The sequence below is a fragment of the Vipera ursinii genome, assembly GCF_947247035.1.
Source record: "Vipera ursinii genome assembly, chromosome: 1".
Classification (NCBI taxonomy): Eukaryota; Metazoa; Chordata; class Lepidosauria; order Squamata; family Viperidae; genus Vipera; species Vipera ursinii.
In genome coordinates, this window is record NC_139512.1 from 185,986,328 (window position 1) to 186,012,080 (window position 25,753).

At 42.0% G+C, this 25,753-nt stretch overlaps 1 protein-coding gene across 2 annotated transcripts in view; it reads left to right on the top strand.

Annotated features, from left to right (window-relative positions):
- The window catches only part of TRAF3IP1 (TRAF3 interacting protein 1), a 158,410-nt gene extending 148,423 nt beyond the window's left edge, over positions 1-9,987 (top strand). The window contains exon 16 of one of the 2 annotated variants that reach the window (XM_083350839.1): positions 8,271-9,987. In XM_083350839.1, coding sequence (XP_083206965.1) covers positions 8,271-8,430 — 160 coding nt within the window. In that variant the 3' untranslated portion in view covers positions 8,431-9,987. The remainder of the gene's footprint in view (positions 1-8,270) is intronic. The other variant, XM_083350840.1, reaches the window with a different exon arrangement.
- The last annotated feature ends 15,766 nt before the right edge of the window (positions 9,988-25,753 follow it).

Below are 25,753 nucleotides of genomic sequence, written 5' to 3' on the forward strand. Positions count from 1 at the left end.
TGCTGATGACACCAAGCTGGCAGGAATAGCCAACACTCCAGAAGATAGGCTTAAGATACAGAAGGATCTTGACAGTCTTGAACATTGGGTGCTATCTAATAAAATGAAATTCGGTGGTGAAAAAGTAAGGTTCTACATTTAGTGAAGAAAAACCAAAATGCACAGGTACAATATAGGTGGTGACTTACTCAATAGTAGTGACTGTGAGAGGAATCTCAGTCTCCTAGTGGACAATCACTTAATTATTTATTTTATTTATTTTTATTTTATTTGAGCCAGCAGTGTGCTTCAGCTACCAAGAAAGCCAACACAGTGGTAGGTTGCATTAATAGAGGTATCACATGAAGTGTTAATACCACTTTATAATGCCTTGGTAAGGCCACACTTGGAATATTGCATCCAGTTTTGGTCACCACAATGTAAAAAAGATGTTGAGACTCTAGAAAGAGTACAGAGAAGAACAACAAAGATGATTAGGGTTCTGGAGGCTAAAACATAAAGAACAGTTGCTGGGATTGGGTATGTCTAGTTTAATGAAGAGAAGGACTAGTGACATGATAGTAGTGTTCCAATATCTCACGGGTTGCCACAAAGAAGATGGAGTCAAGCTGTTCTTCAAAGCACCTGAAGGCAGGACAACCTAGAACTAAGGAGAAATTTCCTCACAGTTAGAACAATTAATCAGTGGAGACTTTCGGTTTTGCATTACAGCGAGACGGGACATAGGAAGGAAGAGCTCTGCCTTCCATGCCTGATTTCGCCATGCTGGGGCCCTGAAAAGGGCCTAAGGTTGCCCCAAAGAGACGATGAAGAAGGAGGAGTGCCTTGTTGATTATGGAGAGATGGCAGTCTCTCCATTCAATCCAAGGAAAGCTCTCTAAACTGGCAGGGGAAAGACTGGTCACACCTCTCCAGCCAGCCATTAGCTGCTGACAACTGAAGAACACAAGTTTCAATTAGCACACCTTAAACAACATGTTGGACTAGGTGAGAATATTGATCCTTTCTTTATCTTTTATAACTGAATTTTTTGGGAAAGTTTCCCAAGAAGCTAAAAACCTCCGGATATGAACATAAGCAATGTTTTAAATTTTTTATGGGGGACAGAAATACACAATACTGAAGTGAAAGTAATACAAAGCTACAGTTTTGATAAATCTGAGAACTGAGATAATTGTTAATATTTTCTCCTTGGGGAAAAAATATTGAGGTGAAATATAATAAATCAACTCTTTGTTTTAAGAGTGGAAAATGCACTTTGAATGACATCTAGTGGTAGATTTGAGTACAGCATTATAACTAGCTCCTTGGCTGCTTGGTGACTTTCACCTTAAGGAAGAACAGCTGCCAATAAAGGAAAATATTTTGGCATATTTATCATCCTGACCTTCTTGGACTATAAATACCTACTAAGCTTGGACTTTTAATCTCAAGAGCTAGTGGGAGAGAAAGAAAAAATTGACTTTTGAATACGTCTGGCTGCTGGGAGGTTGAACATTCTGATCACTTGTAACATTGTGGATTACAACCTTGCCTAACTGGTAATTTTCAGGATACTTGAGACAAAGGATTACTATAAAATATTGCTATTAAGACTGCATTATAAAGGCTATATTTAAAGGCCAGAAAACTAGAGGAAATTTTGTTCCACTCTTACTCAGACTGGTGATGCTAGAGGATTTCTAAGAATGATGCCTTAAGAAAAAAGAAATAACTTTCAGAAGGAAATATTCTCTATGCTATAGCAAATTCATCAAACAATTGTTGCACACAAAGAGGACATAAAAAGAAACCATAATGAGACTAAAAATAACCTAGATGATAGAAAGGAACAAATCTCCAAATTGAAGCTACAATTAGAAAGTTCCCAGACAATGACTACAAAATATGAACAAATAAACCAGAAATCAGAGGGTGAAGCAGAAGAAATGTACCTAGAGATGGAGGAATTCAGAGAAGGGAAATATGGACTGCCATATTGAAATATGGACCTACCTATAACAATGAAAATACAAAAGACCCTTTACTCCTTTCTCCAAAATACACCTGATGACAAGGAAGAAGATTCTAGAAAATGGAACATAGAGTGGGCAGGGGAAATGTTTAGGATGTTTATGGATGGGTGGCGTTCCTCCCCAAAAATACCATATCTAAATTGTCTTTCTCATGCCAAGCAGCTTTCACAAAAATAGAAAGAAAAATCTTGGGCATTGCCTTGGCCTGGAAAGCTGCTTGGCAAAGAAAGAAAGTGAGTTAGACTTAAAAAACAGGATTTGATCTATCAGAGGGGACACTATCTGTTTAATATACCTGTTTGAATATGATTAAAAGAATGGATGACCTTAGATATAACCAGATTTTTATAATGGAAGATATGATTTAGAATTTTTTAATATATATTTTATTGATTTTTTTTTAAACTAACAACCTGGTGCTTAGTAAACAGCATGTTGTCTGGGTTCACATTTCACAACAATAACAGTCAATTTCTATCAAATCGTACTCTACATAACAGCGTTCCTTGATTTTCTCTTCCTATATTGTTCTCTTTTGCAAACAGTATAATACAGTTCTTAGTATTTTAATAATAAAGAGATTAAATATAAACATTTTTCTAACATTTATCCAATTGGTAATAGCATCAATACAGAACTTCTTTTCTAGTTAGTCCTCTTGGTTGCGTTATATGTCCTGTTTTCAACATTCTCATTTAGACTTTCCCCCCACAAAATTGAAATCATTTTTATCTGTTAAGATTTTCTCAAAGTTGATTTGAGAATATTATTCAGAATAAGAAGGAAGGAAAAGAGAAAGAAAAATATCTCTCTCTCAAACTAAAATTCATTTATATCCCCCATTTTTTTCATTTTTAACTCTATTCCATTCAATATTTAACTAATTAAGTAATCTATGTTATATTTTAACCATATTCAAACAAATATTTAATCTTTAAAAATTGCTTCTAATAGGTCTAATCTTCTAATCCCTTGAATCTGATTTTAGTCTTTTTCTTTTGCCAAACGGCTTTTCTCATTCATCTATTCCACTTAGTTAAAAAGACTTGCCATTTTCTTGTGGATGTAGTTAAGTATGGGAGAGACAAATTAGGTAAGATGTTGATTTGTTTTATCCTTTTTTGTCTGAGGTCATATATTTTCTGTAATCCATTTTTTCAGACTTTTCTTCTTCAGCTTTATTTTGTGATTCTGGGGTGTGGATTTTCTCTTCCAGTTCCAGTGCTTCAGTCATGTCTTGTGTGTTTTCCTCCATCTGTGTTAAATCACAATCTCTTCCATTGGTAGAGTCTTTCATTTTCTGCAAATTATGTTGTGAGGTTAACGTAAAGATGTATCCATTTATGTCATCAAAGTTGTTTTTAATTTCATTGTGGTTTAGAGCCATTGTTGTTTGGATTAGTTGCAACATAGCAAGCATTTCCTCCTGGAAAATATCTGGTTTTTCTTGACTTTTTTTTTGCAAGCTCTTGAGATTCTATGATAGCTAGAATTAAAAAAAAATTCTTTCTCTGAAAACAGCTTTAAAGTCACAGTCAATAGGTGTTTATCATCCAGGAAGGTAAGTTATATTTTTTCAGTTATAATCTTTGCTTATTGTGGCTGGCCCAGAATGTTTGGTTTTGGTATTGAGAAAATCATCTGACAAAGATGCATTAAATATTGATAAGAAATCAAAGTTTAATAAGAGCATGAAAAACAGGATATTGACTTATAAATTGATATTATTATTTCTATAATATTAGTAAAACATAATGGAGATGTCTATATTTAATTTTTTGTACTTCAATATTACCAAGAATTGTAATTATATAATGAGGGGGAAATGGTAAAAATATGGGGAAGAAAGGAAGATCAAGGAAAAAATACTGAATTGTGCAGTACTGAATTGATTTATATTGAAGAAGTTAATGTTAAATATGTGAACCCAGACAACATGTTAATTACTAAGCTCTAAAAACTGTAATTTCAAAAAATTAATAAAACCTATAAAAAAAGAACAATCAGTGGAACAACCTCCCTCCAGAAGTTGTGAATGCTCCAACACTGGAAATTTTTAAGAAGTTGGATAACCACTTGTCTGAAATGGTATAGGATTTCCTGCCAGATCAGGTGGTTTGACTAGAAGACCTCAAAGGTCCCTTCCAACTCTATTATTATTGTTATTGGCACCAAATCAGTATATTAAAAGTATAGAAATTCCCTTTCCCCCTGACACTACAGGTCACATTAACCAATTCAGCTTCAAACAATTATTATGAGAAAAAACCTTCAGTTCTCAAAACAAAACTGTGGATGACCTTGGTTCTCAGGTTTAGCAGCTTCCCACCTGAAAATGCACATTCCATTCTTCTCTGCCCCCTGTGTCTGTAGGCAAGCCAAAAAACAGAAATGGCTGAAGCATCATGAGGTTTCTTTGAAGCTTGACACTCCAGTGTAGGCAATGACTGCAACAGACCCGGCAGGAATCCTGACACATTCTTGGCTTGCCAGCACTCCAGGCATGATAGGACATAGGTCTCCACATCGTGGTGAATCTGCGGCCACCAGAACATTTGGCCCACCAGGTGCAAAGTCTTGAACATGTCAAAATGCCCCACTGCAGGATTATCATGACACTGGTGCAAGATTAGGTTTTGGGAGGGCCCCTCCGGCACATAAATCCTTCCCTGAAACTGAGCTTGACCAAGGGCCCAATGGGCTTTTGACTGAGTAACTCCACTTCTCTGACCATGGGCAAATGAGTCTTGATGCTGTGCCAGCCTGATCTGCTCCTTCAGATCGATGAGCTCTTGGGTCATCATGAAGTTTTCCACCAATCCGATGTGTCTGTCTCCACCACAAATGGCTGCAACAAGTCGGGACGGTGAAGAATGGGGTCCATAGAAAACATCTTCTTCAGAAAGTTGAACTGCACTCCTTTCTGCAGCAACCAAGTCATTGCAGCGAACCGGAGAATAAATGTCCAATAATAATTCGCAAACCCCAGGAGTCTCTGGAAGTCCTTCATTTGGAGTGGAGGCTGCCAAGACTGCAGGACCTTGATCTTTTTTTGGTCCATGGCAATGCCCTTAGGTGAAATTCAGTGGCCCAAAAAGTCAATGATGGCTTGTGCGAAATGGCACGTCTTGCACTTTGCAAAGAGATGGTTTTCTCGCAAGCACTGGAATACCATTCACACATGGAACCAGTGTTCTTTGGCCAACAACGAGTACACTAGGATGTCATCTAAGTCCAATTTCATGCAGATCCATGCCTGCCTAACCGCTGCATGAGTTCTGAAATTAGTGGGAGCAGGTATTGGTTCCTCATGGTAAGGCCGTTGAGCTTACAGTAATTACAACAATGTCTCAGTTCCCCAGACATTTTCTTTACCAAAAGGAGCAGATCTGCCAAGGGACTGTCAATGGATGGATGAAGCCCTTCTACAAGTTCTCAATAAAGTCTTTAAGGGCTTCAAGCTCAGGCTTGGACAAGGAATAAAACTGAACCACTGGAAGCTTGGCATTTGTAACCAGGTTGATGGGACAATCGTAGGGCTGATGTGGTGGGAGCTGCTAGGACTCTTTCTCCCCAAAATGCCGGCAAAATCTGTGATTTTCAAAGGAAGGTCAAAAGACAAAGCGGGTGATTTCTCTGCCGCACATATGTGAAGCCAATGAGAACAACATTTAGGATTATTCAGCTAAATGACCCCAGCAAACCACACGATCTGTGGGTAGTGTGCTTGAAGCCATTCAAGTCCCAGCAGTATTGGAAAATGCGGAGCAGCTGCCACGTAGAACTCCAACCGCTCCACATGGTTTCCCATCCGCATTTGCAGAGGCTTGGTAGACGTGGTTACAGGACCCACCTGAAGTGGATGGCTGTCAATGGTTTCCACCAAAATAAGTGGGGCTACCTTATACTGTGGCACTGTCCACTTTGTGGCAAAAATGGTACCCATGAAGTTCATGGTCACCACCAAGGACACCATGGCATGCATGAGAATTTCCTCACTCCAGTCAGAGTCAACATCATGGCCATCACCTTGGCGGCTAAGTGACTGGGGCCTCCACAGAGTCTACTCTGTGCCTCCGATCTGGGGCCCTCCCACTTGCATGGGTTCCTTGGGGATTGAGGCTCCTTGCAAAACCCTGGGGGTATTGCAGTGACCACCCCTCGTAGCCACACCTTCGCTGCTGGAGGTGACCATCTATGCATAAGCACAGGTACATTAAGGCTTGCACAGTGCTAGGACAGTCTGTCCAGGCCAACTCATCCAAAATCTCAGAGGACAAGCCCTCCTGGAATTGGTTCATTAGGGCTTCCTCACAATCCTGACTGATAAGCCAGAAGTCAGAGATGTATTTGCTTACTGGGTGACGCCCCTGCTTCAACTACCGCAGCTGTCAATTAGCTGTTTGCACTTTGACAAGGTCTTCTAACATGGCCTTCCATTTGGAGGCAAAAACCAGCATAGTCATCCAACAACTGACTGGGCTGCGTGAGGAGCCGGGTGACCCACCAGCCTGTTGGTTCCGTCAAGAGACTGATAATAAACCTCACCTGCTCAGTTTGAAAATCATCCAGTCTCAGGCTCATGAATAGCTGACATTGTCCCAAAAAACCTGGGAATTTGGCACAGTTCCCATCAAACTTAACTGGGATAGCAACTGGGCACTTAACGGCGGGCTCATGAACATTCAGTTGCTTGCAATTGCACCAACTATTTGGAAAGAGTTACTTGCTGGACCTGCTGAGCATTGTCATCTTGGAATTGCTCAACAATGTCCAACAAACAGGGCTTTCCTTCTGGGGAAAATGGGCTGGGAACAAACTGTGATGCCCCGTTTACTCTCATACGGACAAAAGTGTGGTTTTGAAGGGTTTATTATTGTTCCGCAGCAATTCCCTTCACCCAGCCTCAGAATTGTCCCAAATAAATCCAGCCACAAGCAGGCCAAGGTTAATTCACCAAGCAACAGCCAATAGTCTATAAAACAAATGGAAAGATGCTCCAACAAATGTCCACCAACCAAACTTAATTTCACCAGGCTGAACTGAAATACATCCACAAGAGCTCACTGACTAGGCAAGAGAAGTTCAGAGTCTCCAAGGCACAAAGTCAAGCTGGAAGCACAAGGATCACACAGCCATAAACCAAACATGTTCCCAGCAATGCCTCCCTCTGCCTGCCATGATAAATAGCTTTCCGGTGTAGCCCATCAAGATGGGCAGGGTCTTCTCCTGAGTAATCTGGCAGATCTCCGCTTCTCCTGTCTCTGCTCTGCGTGGTCTTGGATCTACCACGAAAGGTAGCTCCTCTTCCTCATCTTCACTGACCATTTGTCCCTGCAAGCTGTCCTCAGATGAAACCTCCTGTAAATCTCTTAGCTGGCCATTCAGGGTCATTAATAAACCCAGTCCCTGATGTGCCAGGAATGAGCTCATCCTCCCTTGAGCTGGCCTCTGAGGAAGAGTCAGTAGAATTGTCCAAGGGAGACAGTGCATCAGGTTGGATGCACTGCCAAGCGCCTGAAATTTGGTCACATGACTACAGGGGCACTGCAACAATCAGAACTTCAGACAGAAGCCATGAGTCCCTTCAGTGCCACTGTAATTTTAACAGTCCTCAAACAAATGGCATATATGCTGTGAGCTCATTTTCTTACAGTTTTCTTTGAATTAAATGTAATTATATACAGCAGCAGTCCCCAATCTTTGTGGCTGGATGGCCCAGCTTGGGTGAGGAGAAGAGAACCAGGGGAGTGTTAGGCTGCAATGCACCAATGCAAACAGCTCCACTCACATAAGAGAAGAGAAACCTTTGGGGACACACTCTTGTGCTCCTTCAGACTCACTGAGATTTCCCGACAATCCAAAAGTGGATTGGGTGTCCTACACAGATAGCCTTGATGAATAATAAAGCTGAGCAGGGCATGTTTGTCCCACTCAGCCTCTGCTCTCTTGAGAGCAAGTGGCTTGGCAGCCCAGCTTGGGGTGGGGGTGGGGAACCAGGCCACATGAATGGTGAGCTGATGCGTGCATGCACAACCCCACTCACACAAGAGAAAAGAAACCTTTGGAGCACTGCTCATGCAAATGGAGCTCCACACGCACACCGGCCCACCTCTTGCGCAGCCCTATTTTGAATAGGCCTCAGTGCAGTAGTGGGCGGCGGCCCAGGGGTTGGGGAATCCCTGATATACAGTATTCAGAACAGATTTACATTAATTTTACAATGTATAGGGTTTATTTATTTATTTTTTTCAGAATCACAGATGGTGTTGTGGAACCTTTAAAAATAGATCTTACTGACTTGGATCAATTGATCAAAGATGAAGAAGACAAGATTTATACTAAGAGAGCTAATGTTTTAAGAAACAATGAAAAAATTCAGAAGCTGGTTCATATTATTAACTCAAGAAGGTGAATAGTCGAAGACTGGAACTACTACACTGTTTACAAATAAAATTACAATACAATAGCTTATACAATTTCAAGTTAATTTATTTGAACAATTGTGAATGGTTTTCTTGGAAAATACTGGTTGTAGTTTTTTAAAAATGCAAAATATTCACTGTATTTAATGTATTGTTTGGTTTTGCTTCTTTAATATTAGTACTCCTAATTTGTGGCAGTTGTAATTATCTTAGAATCCTTGGGTAAATCTCATAGGAAAATTTGTATTGGAATTCTTGCAGTTCAGTGAAAAATACTGTATACCTTTGTTTACTTTTGTGATATTGTAAGGCAGAAGTCCCCAACCTTTTGGGTACCAGGGACCGGTGCCATGGAGAAAGGTTTTTCAACAGACCAGAGTTTTGTGTACTGCCTGCATCCCGTGAATGGGGCTTTGCTTGTTCGTGTGGACCGGTTGCTGGTATGCTGCGGACTGGGAGTTGGGGACCCATGTTGTAAGGAACAAAAAATAAGAATTTGACCCCTAAGAAAATTTGTAATGAAATTCTTACAGATCAGGATAAAAATGCAGTTTACTTTTGTTTATTTAAGACATTCTGTAACATAGAGAAAATAAGATTTGATCTGAACATATTGGTTACATTTATACGGTAATATACATTTGCAATGTGCATATATACCCTACTTCTCTCTCTCTCTCTCTCTCCCTTTCCCTCTCCCCCCCCTCTCTCATATGTTGAGATTACATCATTCTGAAAGAATTAGGGTATGGAAGTTGGATACATTTATGCTTGGGATAAATTATTGCTGTTCCTATATAGTTTTAAAATGCCTTTACTTTGAGATTCACAAATATTGGAAGACTTGCTAGCCAACCAAATTACTTGGTTTTTGGACCCTGACTTGTTCTAATGCTATTTGGGGAGGAATGTGTGTGAACAAATCTTTTTTAAAAAAAGTACAGCACCTCAGTCTAGCATGATAATAAACTTTGTCCTGAGAATTGTTTTTCAACTCAAAAGTGTGGATTTCCCTTTCCATAACTCAGTTTCACACTTGAAAGATCCTTGAGACCAACTATCTTGAAGCTAGTTTGACTTCTGTCTGTCTGTCTTCTGTCTGTCTGATGAATTGATGAATATAAATATCTGAATTTTTTTTGAAACTATACCATTTGTTAATGAATTGATTTAAGAAAATTCACTTTTCTATTTGGAAATCTATCATTTCTTTGCTAGTGAAGTAATATTTCTCATGAGCTAGGTCTACTTTACTAGATGTGGAGCAGAAAAGTAATTTAATATGTGCATATTGAAGTTGAGAGTTGATTAATAAATATAAAAGACAGTCTTAATGGTTTGGGAAAATATGCTTATTGCCATATTTAAATTGCTACAATACAATACATACATATTTTATCCATATGATTCTCTAAATTTTTATTGGAAATGTATTTTATATAACTGAAATAATCATTACTGCAAAAGTAGTTTCTTGAATTAAACATTTATTTCTTTGAGTGTAATGTCTATTTTATGTTATATTAATTGAATTGCCCTTAATTAAGATGCATTCCAAATTTCCAACTATATTTGTTTGAGCATATATTTCAGGTTAAATATCAAAATAGAATACATGTTCATTTCCCTTAAACTATAAATGTGTAGTTTAGAAAAGGGATAGTAAAAAAATTGAATCAAATATATTATCATAGATGTTTTTATGCTAAATTCTTTATGAACTACATATAAACTGAAGCTTAATATAATATCTGACATATCCTTTTATATTCTGCATAGATCCCTTTGTAGGATTATATATTGCATTGTTAGAAGAGTCCAATTTTATCTGTCAGTAAAAATGTGCAACATAAAATATAATTTGTATTTCAATTTTGTTTCTATAAAATCATTAAATTGTCTATTTTTGTATGAACAGTTTGTATAGTTTTTTGGGGGAAAATGCTTTATATAAACAACTAATATTAAAACTTATTGTATCTTTGCATCTACTGTAAATCTGAATTTGGGAGGAATCAAACTACTGTCATTTCTATTTCAGTAGAGCAAATATATAAATAATGGCCAAAATACAGAGTAAAAGAAATTTGTGTATACTTGTGTCTGTGTAACTATGTTACAATTTACATATCAATCCTTTTACCACGCTTATCACATTCTAATTCATGTTACAGTGAGGGGGGAAAGTATTTGATCCCCTGCTGATTTTGTACATTTGCCCACTATAATTTTAATGGTAGGTTTCTTTTAACAGTGAGAGACAGAATAACAACAAAAAAATCTAGAAAAATGCATTTCACAAAAGTTATAAATTGATTTGCATTATAATGAATGAAATAATTATTTGATCCCTTCGCAAAACATGACTTAGTACTTGGTGGCAAAATCCTTGTAGGCAATCACAGAGGTTAGACATTTCTTGTACTTGGCCACCAGGTTTGCACACATCTGAGGAGGGATTTTGTCCCACACCCCTTTGCAGATCCTCTATAAGTCATTAAGATTTCAAGGCTGACATTTGGCAGCTCAAACCTTCAGCTCCCTTCACAGTTTTTCCATGGGATTAAGGTCTAGAGCAGGGGTAGATAACCTTGGCTCTTTTAGGACTCATGGACTTCAACTCTCAGAATTCCTGAGCCAGACATGCTGGCGCAGGAATTCTGGGAGTTGAAGTCCATGAGTCCTAAAAGAGCCAAGGTTGCCTACCCCGGGTCTAGAGACTGGCTACGCCATTCCAGGACCTTAATGTGCTTCTTCTTGAGCCACTCCTTTGTTGCCTTGGCTGTGTGTTTTGGGTCATTGTCATGTAGGAATACTCATCCACGACTCATTTTCAATGCCCTGGCTGAGGGAAGGTAGTTCTCACCCAAGATTTGAGAGTACTGTACATACCTCATCCATCGTCGCTTTGATGCAGTGAAGCTGTCATGTCCCCTTAGCAGAAAAATGCCCCCAAAGCATAATGTTTCCTCCTCCATGTTTGATGGTGGGGATGGTGTTCTTGGGGTCACAGAAAGCATTTCTCCTCCTAACATGGTGAGTTGAGTTGATGCCAAAGAGCTCGATTTTGGTCTCATCTGACCACAACACATTCACCCAGTTCTCTGAATCATTTAGATCTTCACTGGCAAACATCAGATGGGCCTGTACATGTGCTTTCTTGAGCAGGGGACCTTGTGGGCACTGCAGGATTTCAGTCCTTCATGGTGTAGTGTCTTACCAATTGTTTTCTTGGTGACTATGGTCCCAGCTGTCTTGAGAGATCATTGACAAGATCCTCCCATGTAGATCTGATTCCTCACCATTCTCATGATCATTGAAACTCCACAAGGTGAGAGCTTGCATGGAGCCCCAGACTGAGGGAAATTGACAGTTATTTTGTGTTTTTTCCATTTGTGAATAATTGCACCGACTGTTGTCACACCAACTACAAGACTATCACCAACAAGCTGCTTGGTGATAGTCTTGTAGCCCATTCCAGCCTTGTGTAGGTCTATAATCTTGTCCTGACATCCTTGGACAGTTCTTTGGCCTTGGCCATAGTGGAGAGTTTGGAATCTGATTGATTGATTGCTTCTGTACAGAGGTGACTTTTATACAGGTTACAAGCTGAGATCAGGAGCATTCCCTTTAAGAGAGTGCTCCTAATCTCAGCTTGTTACCTGAATAAAAGATACCTGGGAGCCAGAAATCTTGCTGATTGATAGGGGATCAAATACTTATTTCACTCATTAAAATGCAAGTCAATTTATAACTTTTTGAAAGTGTTTTTCTGGATTTCTTTGTTATCATGCTGTCTCTCACTGTTAAAATAAACCTACCATTAAAATTATAGACTGTTCATTTCTTTGTCAGTGGACAAATATACAAAATCAACAGGGGATCAAATACTTTTTCCCACACTGTAATTCTCTTTGGATATTAAGAGCACTGATTAGCTCTTTCTCTGAGGATGTATTTCAAGGCATAACTTGCAATTCCTATGAGGCCCATTATAATGCATGCCAAATTCCCATTTGCCCACTGAGTTTTCTTTTTTAGAGAAATAGTAAATTTAAATATTTGACCTGTAATCATGTTCTTGCTGGTTCTCAATCTCTAAGGCAGGGGTGTCAAACTCGCAACATCACATGACATGTCGCAATGTATCATGACATTTTTGCCATTGCCAGCAATGGGGTGGGCAAGGTTTCGCTGTGATGCATCCGGGCCGTGGGCCGGCAATTTGACATCCCTGCTCTAAGGAGATAGTCTAAGATGTGATGTTTAGTTGTCAAGAGGCCCATTATAGCAAAGGCTGAATTCCCATTCCACCAGCAAGCTTCACTTTTGAAGCAAACATTGAATTTGAAACATAGACACATAATAGCAATAGCATAGCAATAGCATTTAAACTTATATACCGCTTCACAGCCCTATCTAAGCAGTTTACAGAGTCAGCATATTGCCCCCAATGGCCTCAGAAGGATGGAAGAACTGAGTCAACCTTGAGCCGGTGAGAATCAAACTGCCGAACTGCAGGCAGCCAGCAGTCAGCAGAAGTAGCCTGCAGTACTACATCCTGACCACTGCAGCACCATGGCTCATTTTCTCCCTGGCCTGGAGAAGCAGGAAAACCACTTCTTTTCAGGATTCACTCTTTTTCTGATGAATTAGACCAAGGTATATTCTCTAATTGCTTGGAGGCCCATTACAACGAATGCCGAATTCCCATTCAGCCAAAAAGCTTCAATTTTGAGACAGAGTTGAATTTGAAAAAAAACATGTATTCATGTTCTCCTTGTACTGAAGATGCAGGAAAACCACTTGTTTTCAGGATCTCTTTGTTTGAGGAGTTAGTCCTAGGCATATCTTGTAATTGCTAGGAATCACATTACAGCGAAATCCAAATTTCCATTCAGCCAAAAAGTTTCAGTTTTGAGACAGAGCTCGAATTTGAAAAACAGATGTATATATGTTCTCCCTGGACTGGAGAAGCAATAAAATCCCTTGTTTCCAGGATCTGCTCTTTGCCTGAGGAGTTAATCCAAAGCACTTCTTGTAATTGTGAGGATGCCTATTAAAGTAAATACTGAATAGCCAGAAATCTTCAGTTTTGTGTTAGACCTTGAATTTGAAAAACAGACATGTATTCCCACAAGAAACAGGAAAACCACTAGTTTCCAGAATATGCTATTTGAGGAGTTGGTCCATGGAACTAGTAGGCCTATTATAGCAAATACTGAATTCCTATTCAGCCAGAACATCTTCAACATCTTCAGTTTTGAGACAGACACTGAATTTAGAAACAGACCTGTACTCCTGTTCTACCTCTCATTCAACTTTCCCTAAAATGGGCTTCCTAGCAACTACAAATTATGCTTTGGACAATCTCCTAAGACAAAGAGTGATTCCTTTAAAAAAAAATCCTGCTTCTCCAGGCTAGTGAGAACATGATTATGTGTCTGTTTCAAAATTCAATGTCAGTCTGAAAATTGAAGCTGTCTGGGTGAATGGGAATTTGGTATTCTCTATAATGGGCCTCCTAGCAATTAGAAAATATTTCTTGGACTAACTCCTCCAGACAGAAGAAATCCTGAAAACGTAGTTTTCCTGGTTCTGCAGGCCAAGGAAAACATCAATATGTTTCTGTTTTTCAAATTGGATGACTGTCTCAAAAGATAAGATTTCTGGCTGAATGGAAATTAAGCATTTGCTATAATAGGCCTCCTAGTAATTACAAGTTATGCTTTGGATTAACTCCTCAGACTAAGAGCAGATCTGGAAATCATGCTTTTCTGCTTCTCCAGGCCAGTGAATATGTGTCAGTTTTTGAAATTCAGTGTCTTGAATTTGAAGCTTTCTGGTTGAATGGGAATTTGGCATTCTGTCATGGTTCCAATAGATGAAACCAATTAAAAGAACTTCAAGGCAAGGATTTCTTCTTTAAAGAACATTTTATTTAGGAAACAAAGTATCAGCACTTACATAGGTGAATCCAAAATTAAATCCCCTCCCTCAGGCTACAAAGTAACAAGTTGCAATTCCCACCCCAAATTGCTGTCATAAATCACATTCACCAATTATTTCAAAACGGGCTCTGGAACTCTTATCAGGACTGACCTTGATTCTCACACACAAGTATTGTTATGGCTAACTGAGAAACTTAACATCCCCCCTCCCCCTCCTTCATTTAAGATCTCTAAACTAAAACTGTGGCAATGAAGACAAAATGAAAAATGGCTTCAGTTCAATTTTTCACAGCATTGACACATTCACTGTAATACGCCTCCTAGTAATTAGAAGAAATTACTTGGACTAACTCCTGAGACAGAGAGCATATCCTAGAAGCAAATGGTTTTCCTTCTCCAGCCCAGGGAAAACATGAATATGTGTCTGTTTTTCAAATTTGAGTTATGTCTTAAGAGAGAAGCTGAATGGGAATTTGGCTCTCACTATCATGGACCTCCTAGTGTTATGACCCAGGTAGTCAAGGCAAGGCTAGCTAGAGAGTCCTTTATTGCTCTCAAGAAATGTTCCACCAAACAGCCCTCCAATGACTGGTAAGGCTCCACACTACGCTACCCTGAAGGCAGTCATCCGCAATCCCCTAAACAATAGCCCCTATATTACAAAGGAAGTCCACAGAGTAGGAGCTTGCTCATAGGGCAAAGTCCATTGTTCTAAGCCTAGTACACCTGGCTAAGTGAGTCTGCGAGGCAAACTAGTCCACAATCTGAAGTTCAGGCAGAAGACATATGGCAGTCCTCAGGGCAAAGACAAGCAGTTCTAAAGGCAGAGCAAAGCAAAGGGCAAACAGCAGTCCACAAGACAAAGTCCAAGACACAAGGCAGAAGGTGTTCCTCATGGCTAGGCACAGCAAAAGGCAAAAAGCAGGCTTCAAGGCAATGCAAGGCACAAGACACTAGTCAAAGCATAGGGAGTGTAAGCCAAAACAAATAATTGTTCATGGCAAAGACTAACTCCCCATGGCTTCTCCTTAAGTACTCCATTCCAGGTCTTTCTTGTGAGGAGGGGTGGGATGAGATTTTCCTGAGTAGCATTGCAGCCCTTCTGAGTTTGCCTATCCTCAGCTCTCCATGCTTTTGGATCGAATGGGGAGGTAGCTGTTCCTCACCAGAAGGAATCTGCTGCCTATCACCACCACTTGCCTGTCAGCACCCCATCCCCTATGTCTGTCTCTGGGGCCTGGAACAGCATCAGCCTCAGCTCCTGGCCTCTCCAAACATCCCATGGTAGACATGCCACTTCTGTTGGATGATCCCATTTCCAAGTCCTCCGAACATGGGTCATGAACCTAGCAAGTTGTGACTTGGACTAAATCCTCAGAGAAAGACCAGACCAACAAAATTATTGCTTTTCCTGCTTCTCCAACCAGGATCAAAATGATGTGTCCATTTTAAACATTAGAAGTCTCTGTCAAAAGTGAAGTTTATTTGCTGAATTGAGGTTCGGCATTCACTATCATGGGCTTCCTAGCAAGTAGGTTATGTCCTGGACTAACTCTCAAAGACCTGATCTGGAAAATGATTAGTTTTCCTGCTTCTCCAAGCGAGGGAGAACATAATTTTTAAAAATTCCATGTCTGTCTCAAAAGTATTTGCTGAATTGAGGTTTGGCATTTGCTATCATGGGCCTCCTAGCAAGGAGAAATTCTTCCTTGAAGTAACTTTTCAGAGAAAGCCCGGCCCCCCAAAATATTCCTTTTCCTGCTGCTCCAAGACAGGGAGAACACAATTATGTCCATTATCACATTTCATGTCTCTCTAAAGTGAAGTGTACTTCTTGAATTGGAAGTACAGTATTCGCTATCACGGGCCACCTAGCAAGTAAAAATTATTTCTTGGACTAAATCTTCAGAGAAAGCCTGGACCTGGAACATGATTGGTTTTCCTGTTTCTCCAATCCAGGGAGAACATGACTAAGTGTTCATTTTTAAAATTCTATGTCTGTCATGGTTCTGATTAAAGAGACACATCAAAGAACGCTGCATGATTATTCTAAAAAAGTCTATAATGAGCAGAATGGAGCATCGGAACTCATAGATGGATGCCAGAATCTGAATTCTCCTCCTCTTGACACATCATACAGAATTTCCCTCACTTAATTACATGTCATGAATCACATTTACCAATTAGTTTAACACAAAAAGTTTCACTCCCCTTTTGAAGCGGCTGTCCCTTATCTTGTCAAAACATCCAGGTTGGATTCCTCCTGCGCTTTAGTGATTCAAAACCAGTTAAAGCAAAAGGCTGCCTCTTATATTGTCAGTACAAAAACATGTCAATGTTTGCAGCATTGACATCCGGCCCACCTTACAAAAAGGACAGATCCTGTAATGTAAACAGAGCACAAGTCAGGAGCTGGCTTTTGGTTTGTTGGGGTGTTTCTCATAAAACCTTTTGATAAGTCTGTCAGCATTCACATCGCTAGATTTCACCCAAATGACTTCAGGTAGGAGAGGCTTCTTATAGCGGGCGAGCTGCCCAGTACCATTCTTGCAACTGGTCAGGTACAGCTTGGTATATGGAGGCCTGAGAAAGGTGGTCGTCCAACCCTTCCCTGAAATGATGAATATGGATTCCTCAGGCCATCTCCCTATCCGACCTGATATTTTGCGAAACTCCCACAAATACTCCAGAGCAGGCCGGCCAGCTTGTTTTATGTTGTGGATTTGTTCTTCTGCTTTGAGACAATGGATGGGTCCTCAAATATCTCTCTCAGCCCTAGGAGGAAGAGGTGGGAGTCCTCCAGTTCAGGGGCTTGCTCATTATATAAATTGTTTAACCATTCAGATGCTTCTTCCTCTAGGCTGGATGCAATCACATCAACCATAGCATCTGGGTCCAGATAGAGATAGACCCAGCAATTCAAATGAGAGCATACTTGGTTTAGGAAAAGAATCAGTTTCTCTGGGTCCCCATCAAAGGTTGCTCTGAAGGGTGGAGCCATCATTGATTGCTGGGGCCCCCACTGGTCCTGTATGTTCAGGGGTTGCACTTTCTGGCCCTGCTGCTGCCACCCTTGCTGTTGTTGTCCTCCCACCAGCTTCTGATCTCCAGGCTTCTGCCCCACCCCCAGCTGTTGCATGACCTCTATTAGTTGTGGCAAGCTCAGAGGTTGTTGGCCTTTCACTTGTGGGGGTTCCCCAACCTCCCATTGCTGCAGAGGCCCCAGGCTGGGGTCCTCTATCTCTGGGTCTGGAGGGCCTGGCAGGGGACTCCTGGGGCTGACAGGCTGTCTGGTCTGCAGACAGGATTTTCGACTCACCCAAATTCTCAGTGGCAGATGGTCTGGTAGCTCTCCACCATTCTGCTTTTGAAGACTTTGGCAGTGCAGTCTCAAGGCACCTGTAGTCTCCACTGGAGTGGTTCCAGCCTGATGACCAGATAGGCTCACTTAGCTGCTGAGGGTTGGAGATCTGCCCAAACTCATCTTCCCACAGCAAGCTGTCCATTAGTCCTTCCTCTGAGGTTTCATTAGCAGCCAGGCTTCCTCTTCCCATGATGAAGATTCTTCCCTGAATTTTTGCCAGTTTCTGTCCCTTGCTAGAGACAACAGCGGGGGCTCAGGACTCCCCAGGATGCTTGATTCTGGCATGATGTCATGGTTCTGATTAAAGAGACACATCAAAGAACACTGCATGATTATTTATTCTAAAAAAGTCTATAATGAGCAGAACGGAGCATCGGCACTCATGGACGAATGCCAGAATCTCAATTCTCCTCCCCTTGACAAACCACATCATACAGAATTTCCCTCCCTTAATTACACGTCATGAATCACATTTACCAGTTAGTTTAACACACAAAGTTTCAGTTCCCTTCTGAATCGGCTATCCCTTATCTTGTCAAAACATCCGGGTTGGATTCCTCCCGCGCTTTAGTGATTCCAAACCAAACAGTTAAAGCAAAAGGCTGCCTCTTATATTGTCAGTGCAAAAACATGTCAATGTTTGTAGCATTGACAATGCCCTTTTCAAAAGTGAAATTTACTTGCAAAATTGGAGTTTGGTATTTGCTTATAATTGCCTTTAGCAGTTATAACATTCCTTGGACTAACTCCTCAGAAAAAAGCCAGAGGTAAAGTAATTTCTTTTCCTGCTTCTCCAAAAGACAACATTGTCATGTCCATATTTAACATTTCGTGCCTGTCTAAATTGAAGTGTAGTTGTTGAATTGAGATTTATCATTCGCTATCATGGACTCTGAGCATGTAGGTTATTTCCTGGATTAACTCCACAAAATCTGACCTGGAAAACAGTTGGGTTTCCTGCTCCAAACCAGAGGGAACTCAATTACATGTCTGTTTTTAAAATTCCATGTCTGCCTCAAAAGTGAAGATTACTTGCATGATTGGAGTTTGGCATTCACTTATAATTGTCCCCAAAGCAGTTATAACATACCTTGGAATAACTCCTCAGAAAAAGGCCAGACAGCTAATTTAAGGATCTGCCCCAACTGGTCCGTCAGGAAAGCAAAATTCTTGACTTCATTGGGATTGAAAAAAAGAACTGAGAAATAGTGGATGCAGGAAAGTCAGGCAGAATCTGAAGGTCCCGCACAAAGCGCAATGCAATTCTTTCATTTTTTCCTCAACCCAACCCCCTGACCAGTCCACTGGTAGCCAATGTGATGCCGCAGAGATGTTATGAGAACACTGAGGTACTGGGTAGATAACAGGTTACCCTCAGGGCACGATGACCTTGAAACCAGGCAGGAACCAGCTGAGAAGGAGTCTGTTTCTTCTCCAAGTACAGTCCCCCTCTCTAATTCCCAAGCCGTTACAGCAAAAGAGAAAGCATACATGGAATGCCAGAAGCCTTCCTCCCCCTTCCCTGCAACAGAATGGCAGGACACCTGCATTATGTACCTGATAGGTAAAACGGTTGTTTTCCTGATTCTCCAAGCCAAGGAGAACACGATTACATGTCTATTTTTAAAATTCCATGTCTGTTTCAAAAGTGAAGTGTATTGGGTATTTGCTATCATGGGCATCCTAGCAAGCAGAAGTTTAATGATGATGATGATGATGATGATGATGTTGGAAGGTCATCTAGTCCAACCCCCTGCTCAGGCAGAAAACCGTATACCATTTCAGACAAATGGCTATCAAGTCTCTTCTTTAAAACGTCCAATGTTGGAGCATTCACAGCTTCTGGAGGCAGGTTGTTCCACTGGTTAATTGTTCTAACTGTCAGGAAGTTTCTCCTTAGTTCTAGGTTGCTTCTCTCCTTGACTAGTTTCCATCCGTTGCTTCTTGTCCTGCCTTCAGGTGCTTTGGAGAATAGCTTGACTCCCTCTTCTTTGTGGCAGCCCCTGAGATATTGGAACGCTGCTATCATGTCCCCCATCATCCTTCTCTTCATTACACTAGACATACCCAATTCCAACAACTGTTCCTTATATGTTTTTGCCTCCAGCCCCCTAATCATCTTTGTTGCTCTTCTCTGTACTCTTTCTAGAGTCTCAACATATTTTTTACATCGTGGTGACCAAAACTGGATGCAGTATTCCAAGTGTGGCCTTACCAAGGCATTGTAAAGTGGTAACACTTCACGTGATCTTGATTCTATCCCTCTGTTAATGCAGCCTAGCACTGTGTTTTTTAGCAGCTGCACCACACTGCTGGCTCATATTTAAGTGATTGTCCACTAGGAGTCCAAGATCCCTCTCACAGTAATTACTGTTGAGCAAGGTACCACCTGTAGTATACCTGTGCATTTGGTTTTTCCTGCCTAAATGTAGAACCTTACTTTTTTCACCATTGAGTTTCATTTTGTTAGATAGCGCCCAGTGTTCAAGTCTGTCCAGACTAACTTGTTGGACTATGTTGGACTAACTTCCCAAAGAAAGACCAGACATGAAAAATATTGCTTTTCCTCTTCTCCAAGCCAGGGACACCACAATTATATCCCTTTTTAACATTTAATGTCTGTCTGAAAAGTGAAGCGTACTTGTTGAAATGAATATCAGCTGTCAGGACCCACTTCACTCCCACATCTTAGGAAAGCAGAACTCTTGGAAGCGATTTCTTCCAACAGGAACTTTTATTAAGAGTAGTTGATAGGCATAATAGACAGGATCTGAGATTTCCCACTCAGAACGATAGGTTAAGGTATCCCCAAGCAAGACCCCACCCCATAATCTATCCAGCCAGTGTAGGACGACCAATCTCCAGGTGTTAGGTCCATCATGGGAAAAGGGGAGATAACATCGGTCCATCTCCAGATCACACAGCGATGGTTGATGGCTCTTCACACCTTCCTCTGGGATTGTAGAAACAAACCAGGCACAGAGGTTGAATTCTTTATTCTTTCCCTCATTCTAGCTGACAGTTAGGGACGCGGTGGCTCAGTGGGTTAGGACACTGAGCTTGTTGATCAAATGGTCGGCAGTTTGGCAGGTCAAATCCTGAGTGCCGCATAACAGAGTGAGCGCCTGTTACTCGTCCCAGCTTCTGTCAACCTAGCAGTTCGAAAGCACGTAAAAATGCAAATAGAAAAATAGGGACCACTACGGTGGGAAGGTAACAGTGTTCCGTGTGCCTTTGGCATCTAGTTATGCTGGCCACATGACCATGGAGACGTCCTCGGACAAGTGCTGGCTCTTTGGCTTTGAAACGGAGATGAGCACCAGCCCCTAGAGTCGAAAATGACTAGCACGCATGTGCAGGGGAACCTTTACCTTTACTTTACCTAGCTGACAGTTTAGGGCAGACATGTCAAACACAAGGCCCGGGGGCTTAATCTGGCCTGCGAAGTGGTTTCATGTGGCTCGCGAAGCCATCCTGGAATCAGTGATGATGCCTTGGCCCCAGCCGACTGGGAGCCAATGTACAATTTCGTGGTGGTCATCTATGCTGAAATACATTCAGTCTTAGCTCCACAATGCCATCTGGAAACAGCAAGGGACCATCCCGTGCCACGTGGCACTGCCCCCTGGATGCACGCTGGGGAGGTATCACCCTTTGTGAGGAATGAATAAATGCACCATCCCCTGGAAGTCACCAGCATATGACCCTGCCTATTTTGGACAGGCTAGGGGCTGGGCAGCATTGTGCTTCTCTTCAGATTTGTGCCACCTGGCTCAGCCTCTTGGCACTGTGAAGAGAGCACCCCTGCTGCCTGCCAAAACTGGGCAGGCTGGGGGCTGGGCAGCATTGTGCAGGTCACATAGACTCTCACACTGCTCATGGCATCCCCTCCCCCAGAGCCCACCAAGCTGGATATGGGAAATAGGCGAGGGTCATGTGCTGGCCACTTCCAGGCGATGGTGCATTTCTTCATTCCTCACAAAGGATGATACTTCCCCAGCAGGATTTCTTGCCTGTTTTTCTCCCTGCCTCATCTCAAATATTTTCCCACCACTCAGGAAGGAAGGGAGGAAGGAAGGAAAGGGAAGTTCTGAGGGACGTCCTGCCATAGTCCTGCCCTGCTGTCCTTTCACCATCCCCTTGCCCCCTCCTACTGGCCTATCCTGAGGGGGTCTCCGATCCTATTGTTAAGGAAGCTTTGGATACAAAGCCAGGTCTCATATGGAAAGGAAGTGGGCCTCACTCTTGACTTTGCCCTCGTACTCATCATGAACAACCTGGCTAAGGAGAGCAAGCACAGCAGCAGCAGCCTTGAGGAGCAGGTAAGTGCATCTGGGCACCACCTTGGGGAAGTGGGGCTGGGCTTAGTGCCGTGGGTGCTTGAGGGCTGGGCTGGGCATTTGACCTCTGTGCCACTGTCCAACCCCCCCCCCCCGCATGGCCTGAGAGGAACAGTGAGGCTCCTCCAGTGGATCATGCCTTGGCTGTTGCCCTGGTCCCATCTCCTTCTGCCAGAGACCCTCAGATCTGTCCCAGTCCTGCCCAGGCCCCATAGGCACCCTTGATGTGAATGATGTAGAGCTGGCCATGTCCACCCAGTAGGCCATGCCCACCCTGGCCACACCCACCCCACCTGCTGAGGGCATCTGCAATGCTGATGCGGCCCTCAATGAAATTGAGTTTGACACCCCTGGTTTAGGGAGATAAAGAGAGATATAGCTCATGGCAGCAAGATGTTACATTGTATAGCAGATAGAGGAAGCAAAGGCAATAAACGAAAGCAAAAGGTTACATTGTAGTGGATAGAGGAAGCAAAGGCAATAAACCTGTGGGCACATCCTCCCTCCCCCTTGGGAGTATGGCAGAACCCAGGGAACAGTGAGATTTGATTTTGGTTCAGAGGGGTTAGATAGAAATGAAATAAGAATGGGTTCTGACATCAGCATTCACTCATAATGGCCCCACCTAGCAAGTAAAATATATGCCTTGGACTAACTCCTCAGAGAAAGCCCAAGATAGGTAAAATAATTGGTTTTCCTGCTTCTCCATGTCACTGCGTTTTTTAGTTTTTTGTCAGTAAGCTCCTTGCAGTCTGTTTCTTTGCAAATTGAATTGTTATCTTATCATTGTAACCATGGTGAGTGTCACATGTTCAGCCATGTATTTTGTTTGGTTTTATATTTATTACTGTGTGCGCATGTCCAAAACAAAAGTTACTTTCTTTTTCCCCTTTGCTCTCTAGTGAGATAGACATGTAGTCGTGAGTCTTTCTGTGTTTTTACAAGTTTCTTTGTAATTAAAAGGTTAATAGTAGAATATATGCTTCAGGTTTTCTTTCTTTTACCTGTTGTTTATTATGCATCAAATGAACCACGGTTCATTGCCCTCTGATAGAGTTTTGTTTGATTTACTCGTCTGACACTCCAAGCCCGGGACAATTACATGTCCATTTTTAAAATTCCATGTCTTTTTAAAAAGTGTATTTGCTGAATTGAGGTTCGGCATCCGCTATCATGGGCCTCCTAGCAAGTAGAGGTTTTGTATCTTGGACTAACTTCTCATAGTAAGTCTGGGACCAGAAAAATATTGCTTTTCCTGCTTCTCCAAGCCAGGGACAACACAAGGATATCCACTTTTAACATTTCATGTCTGTCTGAAAAGTGAAGCTTACTTGCACAATTGGGGTTTGGTATTTGCTTACAATTTAGCAGTTATAACATGCCTTGAACTAAGCAGAGAAAGGGCAGACAGATAAAATAATTGGTTTTCCTGCTTCTCCAAGCCAGGGAAACATGATTACGTGTCAATTTTTAAAATTCCATGTCTGTCTCAAAAGTGAAATGTATTTGCTAAATTGAGATTTGGCATTCGCTGTCATGTATCAATACTGATTTACCTTTTCACCTACATTTTCTCTTTCGCTCACAGCTTGACACAAAAGGGAAGCAGTTTTGGAATGGAATGCAAAGGTGGGATGGTATTTAGGCATCCAAGGCACCTTGGAAGTTATCAAAGAGACCAGGTTAGCTAGCTGTTTTCTCAGAACAAAATGAACAGAAGTGATTGATGGACATAATGGACTGTGGATGGCTTGGAGGGAAACAAAGAAATAAATATAATTGTGTTTCCATGGGAAATCAGAGCTGGTTTCACTTCTTCTAAGCCAATGTAGATTTTTAGTAATTATACTCTTGGTAGAAATATGTACCAGGAGTTTCTTTTTCTGGAAATGCCAACTGGACAGTTGACATTAACCCAGCTCTCCAATGTTACAGCTTACCTGAACCCCACCAGGAAGTTGGCAGCTTTGAGATATTAGCAGCTGTCAGAGGAATGGATGGAGAGGTGAAACCAGGGAAGCCTCCTCTTGAGAAGCCCCAGTGGTGGCCCAAGCTGAAGCTAGGATGCAGGGGCTGGCACAAGCAGCCCAGCAGCAACCAGCATCCCTGTTCAGGCAACCCAGGCAACAGCAGGGCTGCTACTCAGGTATGTCTTAGTGTGAGAGGACTGAGTGCTGCCTCCCTTAGCAGTTCAGTTCAATACATGGCCCAACAATTTGGCCTACTTCCTGACCCAGGTCTGGAATTATCTGGAACACTGTGGAGCAATGTACCTGTACAGGTGTGCCCAGGTCAATGCCATTGCATCTAATGTCAATGCTGCTAACATCGAATGTTCTTGCTTGACAAGAGATGAAGAAGCAGCTATTTCATATGTTAAACTTGTGTACTGCTTTAAGAGATAGGGTTAAGGCGGGGAGGAGGGAGGAAGAGGATTGTACCTCAAGGCCATGAAATTAAAGAAGATAAGAACTTGGCAGGTTTTCTAACGGAAGGGAAACTGATTTTTTAAATTAACTGGAGAATATGATTAATGACAAAATTAGAAAGGTGGAGAATTGTGTTTAATATATTGTGCAAGGGGGCGGAGATTTCAGATTCCAGCTTCCTTCAAGCAACCATTTGCTGGTGTATTAGGCTAAATAAAGGACTTTTAAGGTAAACAATGCCTCAGAGTCACTTGAAAAGCCCATACGTTGGAAACTTGACATCAAGCTGGAATCCTCCTACTTTTTAAACTAATTAGGGAGTTCTGACCTCCCGTCACTGTCTCCAATTTTGGGAGGCAGTCTGGCAAAGACTTGGGGAAGATCCAATCATGGAGGAAGAAAAATTGCATGAAGCCAGCTCCACGGCACCAGCAGTCACCCCAGTGGGGGAAGGGCCAGTGAAGAAGCTGGCAGAGAAAGAGTTTCAGCAATCCTCCCAGCTAGGAGCTAGACCCAAACAATCAAAATTGGTCTGGTCGTCAGAGTGAATTAAGCCCAGCGGAGACTCCAGGCATCTCGAAGCAGCCTTGCCATCCCCAAGGGTTTCAAAGGCAGAGGAAGTGGGACGACAACAAAGAGAATCCTGCACATCGTATTCTCCAGAACTGTGGGGAGCAGCCAGGCCAGCTGAGATTGAATACTCAGGTGAGTGGAAATATCCATCTGCAGCCCAAAGCCAATCAATTGACAATTTAGCAGAAAGGTTTGAAGAATTAGAAGTGTGAAGCGCAGAACAGCTCCTGCCAAAAGAGCCCCCAGCCCCCTTTTTTCAGAGCTAATGGCCCTCCAACCCCTGGAGTTCCCTGCTAGGGCCTCCAGTCCAATAGAAAAGGAGGAACTAGGGCCCCCACAGCAGTGGGGAGTGTGACAGCACCCACAGAAGGATGGGCAGCAACCTCTAAGCCTAAATCAGCTGATAGAGGCCTTGCAGCAGATTGGGGTGTTGCAGAAGCTGGGAGAGCAACAGTCAATTGGGGGACAGCAATCCCATGGAGACTGATCACCACCCCCAAGTGCCAAGCAACCACTGAGGGGCCCGCAAGTGAGGGAGGCACCACAGCATTTGAGACTAACATGTCTGTTAGTAGATCAGCAGCAGAGGGGGCCACTATTCCCTGCAGCCAAAATCCAGAGCAGACAACAGCAACACCCACCCGTCCAACAATCAT